Source organism: Mus pahari, chromosome 20 (genome assembly GCF_900095145.1).
Source record: "Mus pahari chromosome 20, PAHARI_EIJ_v1.1, whole genome shotgun sequence".
Lineage (NCBI taxonomy): Eukaryota > Metazoa > Chordata > Mammalia > Rodentia > Muridae > Mus > Mus pahari.
The window spans coordinates 34,422,868-34,428,222 of NC_034609.1; the positions used below are offsets into that span (position 1 = coordinate 34,422,868).

A 5,355-nucleotide genomic window follows, 5' to 3' on the forward strand; every position below is an offset into this window, starting at 1 on the left:
TTTTTTTTTTTCTTAAGATTTATTTGTTTATGTATATGAATACACTGTAGCTGACTTCAGACACACCAGAAGAGGGCATCAGATCCCATTACAGATGGTTGTGAGTTACCATGTGGTTGCTGGGAATTGACCTCATGACTTCTGGAAGAGCAGCCATTGCTCTTAACCACTGAGCCATCTCTCTGGGCCCGCTGCCCCGCCCCACCCCCACCTGTCTGCATGTTCTTAATTGCTGGCTTTTGTTCCCTGGGTTCATTTTTTTTTTTTTAATGAAGTGGGGATTCAGGCTTTAGGTTGAGCAAAGTTTTAGATGCTCACGGAGCTCCGGCTCTGGCCCCAGGTCAGTCTTGCCCTGTGCTCCTGCCGCCCTTTGCTAGCTTGGGCAGCATCTGGGAAGGGAAGCTGACTCCACTGGCTGAGACCTCCCAAGTAGACCTGGCTCAGCTGGCTTGAGACCACTTGCTTCTGCAAGCTCGGATTCCAAAAGAAGCCTAGGGGAAAGCATATTCTTCAAGGCCGGATTCAGGTAGCCAGAGCGTCCTGTAAGGCGCAGGCCAGCGGGAAACACTTAACATGTACACAGAGGGCAAGGGGACCCGAGAGATCCAGTTCCAGGCCTCTTTCCAGCTGACTCAGGCCTTTAGTTGAGTCTCACTTATACTCACACACACACACACACACACACACACACACACACACACACACACACACACCCCTCTTCAGGAATGGGCTTCAAAGACTGTACCAATCTCTCAGAAAGTGAGAGTTAATGCACTTGGAGTCCTCTGAGCAAGTGGAGAATAAGAGCTGTTTTTAGATCCGTTTGTTTAGGGGTTGTATTAAGATTTGGAAAAGTAGTCCTCAGTATTCTCACCCAGGGAGCCTTTTCACGTTTACTAAGATATAGCTCTCGTTCCACCAAAAACAGCAAAATGTCACATGCAGTCTAGTAGCAGTATTACTGAGTTGGACAGTAGGGACTTTGGCAGTTTGAAGACTGTCTTGTTTGATTTTCCTAACCGTCGGGTGAGGCAGGCAGACTTCTCCCCTTTTCATGCTTGAGGGAACTGAGGCTCAGAGAAATGGCGTCCTGCTCTTAGCATTCTGAAGTCCTGACTCCTGGACTCAGCCCAGCTTTCTTCCCCCTCTGCTCTTCTCTTTCTTGCCTTTGCTTCTGAGCTATGCTCATAGATCTCTTTAAGAGTGAAAGGTTGTCGGGCAGCGATGGCGCACGCCTTTAATCCCAGCACTCGGGAGGCAGAGGCAGGTGGATTTCTTAGTTCGAGGCCAGTCTGGTCTACAGAGTGAGATCCTGGTCAGCCAGGGATTCACAGTGACACCATGTCTCAGAATTGCTTCCGAGTGCAGATGCATCTCACCCAGGGTTCTGTAAACTTGCCCTTCTTCACCTTTCTTCGTTCTGCTTCCAGACATCTACGGAACTCTAGCCATGCAGGCGCTTTCGTGATAGTGACCGAAGAAGCTATTGCCAAGGGTATCCGGAGGATTGTTGCCGTCACAGGTGCTGAGGCTCAGAAGGTGAGCAGGTCAGGCTGGCCTGGGGGCCCTGCCTAGCAGGGGAAAGCTGTCACCATGCAAGGTTTCTAGCCATCATGGTTAAATCTTTTATATTGGGGCCAGTTGCAGGGCTCAGTACAAAAAGGCACTTGCCACAGAATGACAACTTGAGGTTGTGGCTAGTGACCCACATAAAATGTATGGAGAGAATTGACTCCATAAAGTTCTTCTCTCTCACATATGTACCATGTACACACACCCATACTCTTTATACACACACACACACACACACACACACACACACATACACACACACTAATAGTAGAAAGTTCCAAAAAACAAACAGCATCTAGGAAAACAGAATACATAAATCCTGTGCCTCCCTCCTAGCACAGCTGCATGTGTGACAAGCCAGAGTCTCCTGCTTCATATGCCCTTCCCTCTCCACATATCCCAGGGGTGGACCTAAGGCGAGGTGCGTGGCACCAAGGCGAGCCGCTCAGCTTGGTGGTAGCTCCTGAGGAATGGTCACTTTCCCAGGTGAAGGGGCTTCTGGTTCATAAACATGAATCAGCCCTGAACAGGATTTACAGTGCAGCCGTTGCTGGCCAGCTGTGTATGGCCAGAGCAATTGCTTCCTGAAGGAAAGGAACCCTGGTGTTTATAGCTCTGATGGTTCTCTTCCTAGGCCCTCAGGAAGTCAGAAACCTTGAAGAAATCTCTGTCTGCCATGGAGGCCAAAGTGAAGGCCCAGACTGCACCCAACAAGGACGTGCAGCGTGAAATTGCTGACCTCGGCGAGGTAGGGACGACCTCCCTCAGTTTGTCCCTCCCTGTGCTTTAAACTCTTTGTTGGTCCTTTATTGGTTGTGCTTTTTAAAGACAGAGTCAGACTCTATAGCCCAGACCTGCCTGAGCCACACTACAGAGCTCAGGCTGGCCACAGATTCGCAACTGTCCTCTGGCCTCAGCATGTCTCTGCAAGCATGAGCCACACGCTGGGACTGGGGGAGGTGGGCATCAAGTTCATTGTTTGGGAAAGGATATCATGCCGTCCACACTGCCCTCAAACAGCTCGTATTGTTGGTATGCTGGGCTTCCCACAAGTCTCTGCAGGCTGTACTCAGAGCTGGTAAGGTCCAGGTCTCAAGGGAAGCCCTGTTTCCCGTGCTACTTTTTGTCCAGTGATGGCTGCTGCATTAATATAGTGACTAGTCTTAAAACCAGCAGGTATCTTTGTGTTTTTCTCTGTTTTCTCAGACTCTCTGACCATGGAAAACTTTGGTTCAAAGACAGAGGGTGGGGTAGGGTAGAGTGGGCTTGAACTTCACCCTACCTCCTATTAGCCTATACTCCAGATGGTCTTCTCTTCTGGTTCCAGGCCCTGGCCACTGCAGTCATCCCCCAGTGGCAGAAAGATGAACAGCGAGAGACTTTGAAATCCCTGAAGAAAGTCATGGATGACCTAGACCGTGCCAGCAAAGCCGATGTCCAGAAGCGAGTGAGTCTTGGCAGTGCCGGCAGCTGGATGAGCGCCCAAAGGTTTTCCTAGGCAGAGGCTGACAGGGTTTAGAGACTGGTCCCTTAGCCTAAGCCTCTCTCCTGGGCTTCTTGTAGGTGTTAGAGAAGACAAAGCAGCTGATTGACAGCAACCCCAACCAGCCTCTGGTCATCCTGGAGATGGAGAGTGGAGCATCGGCCAAGGCAAGCCGGGAGAGGGCTGGGCTGCCCTGTGTGTCCACTGAGTGGGTGTTTGTCCTTCCAGCCTTCTCAGCCCTCTAAACCTGGGCTGTCTGGTCACCTGAGGCCCACTGCTCAGTTCTAGAGTTAGGCTGAGCCCTGGAGAGATCTGGTGGCCTGAGAAGGAGGAGCTTCTTGGGGGTAGGAGGCCGACCTCAGCCAGGGTGTGGGCAGGGTCCTGCCATTGGTGTTCGCATGGACTCCTGGGAACAGCAGCCTTAATAGGGCATAGGATGGTTCTCTGAGGGCTGAGTTGCACAGATTCCCTTGTAGAAAGCAGGGCTCCCTGCCCCAGTGACCTAACCTGAGGTTCTCCCCCACAGGCCCTGAATGAAGCGTTGAAGCTCTTCAAGACGCATTCTCCTCAGACATCTGCCATGCTGTTCACAGTGGACAATGAGGCCGGCAAGATCACATGCTTGTGCCAGGTTCCCCAGGTCAGAACTTCCCACGGCTCCAGCCTGCAAACCCGTATGCCAGTGGGGAACCCTTCCTGTAGCTTCTCAAGGGGGGCTTCTTCACAGCATTTGCACACATTGCGCTAATGTCCTCATTAGAAACTGTTGATCTCACTCGGGAGGCAGAGGCAGGCAGATTTCTGAGCTCGAGGCCAGCCTGGTCTACAAAGTGAGTTCCAGGACAGCCAGGGCTACGCAGAGAAACCTTGTCTTGAAAAACCAAAAAAAAGAAAAGAAAAGAAAAGAAACGAAACTGTTGATCTGTCTATCGTTTGTCGCCTCCCTCAGTGCCTTTCACCCTCAGGCTTTCTTTTGGTGGCTTCACTCCTTGCTAATGCCTGGCTTTGCTTTCTATCCTCACGTCGACAGTGGCCATAGCTGCTCTCCTGTGACAGCTATAGTGTTAGTCTTGGCCTGTAGTAGCATCACACATGATACAGATGGATGTTGGGGGCTCCAGCCATTCCCCACCTCAATCCCATTCTAACCACCATTTTCCCCTCCTGTCTCCTAGAATGCAGCCAACCGGGGGCTGAAAGCCAGCGAGTGGGTCCAGCAGGTTTCAGGCCTGATGGATGGTAAGGGTGGTGGCAAGGACATGTCCGCCCAGGCTACAGGCAAGAACGTGGGCTGCCTTCAGGAAGCACTGCAGCTGGCTACCTCCTTTGCCCAGCTCCGCCTGGGAGATGTGAAGAACTGATGGGAGGAAAGCCCTCTCGGGATAGCAGCTGCCATCAGCCAGACATGTCTGAAGGCGGGAATCCAGCCAAGAGCTCTCCTCCTGCCACGCAGACATTTGAGTCATGGGACCTTTCAGCAGCCCTCTCCGTCCTGATCCAGCAGTAACAGGAACACGCCTGGAGCTGTCCTGTGATTCCGAGTCCCTCTCCATTACTGCTCTGAGCCCATTCATGTCAGCACCATCTGTCTAAAATCACTACCCAGGAATGTTTCTTAACGTCATGATCACGTCTTAGATAAGGTCACTCTGCCAGCCTGAGGCTTCTAGGTCTGGGGAGAAAGGAAGCCTTTTCTCTGCAGAAAATAAAAAGGACCATGTGCAATAATACTTGGTGACGTCATGCACTCTGCTTCTTGTCCTGAGGTGAACCCTGGCTCCCTGTATATCTGCACAATACAGGTTATGGTTCCAGCTGGTTTCTTGTTGATGGTATCACAGAATAGGACCCCCCCCCCCCATATTCCTGAAAGTTCAGGAAATTCAATAGGAGGGTGGAGGAGAATTCTTCTGAGTTGCTTCCAGTGGAGAACCACTGTTCTTAGCCTCTTAGGACAACCTCCATCATGCCTGTCCTGCATGCCTCCTTTGAGGCTGCGGATGAGGTCAGACAACTGATACAGGAGGTATGAACGTGTTGATGTCTCCTAGTTAGTGCCCCACCCCTGCTGCCTTAACCTAAAGTAGGTTCAAGACCCTGGCCTGGCCCAGCCCTAAAATGCAGTTTGTATGAATCTACCAACAGCAGGGTCTGGAAGCAGAGATACTGCCTGCTTATGACAGTTCCTCAGAGGGTTAGAAATATTGTTATCAGCCGGGCCTGGTGGCGCAGGCCTTTAATCCCAGCACTCGGGAGGCAGAGGCAGGCGGATTTCTGAGTTCGAGGCCAGCCTGGTCTAC

General features: G+C 51.5%; 1 protein-coding gene across 6 annotated transcripts in view; it reads left to right on the plus strand.

Annotated features, from left to right (window-relative positions):
* The window catches only part of Aars (alanyl-tRNA synthetase), a 22,498-nt gene extending 17,714 nt beyond the window's left edge, over window positions 1-4,784 (plus strand). For all 6 annotated transcript variants that reach the window (XM_021220070.2, XM_029532473.1, XM_029532476.1 and 3 more), the window contains 6 exons: window positions 1,431-1,539; window positions 2,207-2,320; window positions 2,900-3,019; window positions 3,136-3,222; window positions 3,582-3,695; window positions 4,231-4,784. In XM_021220070.2, the coding sequence (XP_021075729.1) occupies window positions 1,431-1,539; window positions 2,207-2,320; window positions 2,900-3,019; window positions 3,136-3,222; window positions 3,582-3,695; window positions 4,231-4,416 (730 nt within the window). In that variant the 3' untranslated portion in view covers window positions 4,417-4,784. The remainder of the gene's footprint in view (window positions 1-1,430; window positions 1,540-2,206; window positions 2,321-2,899; window positions 3,020-3,135; window positions 3,223-3,581; window positions 3,696-4,230) is intronic.
* Window positions 4,785-5,355: the final 571 nt, after the last annotated feature.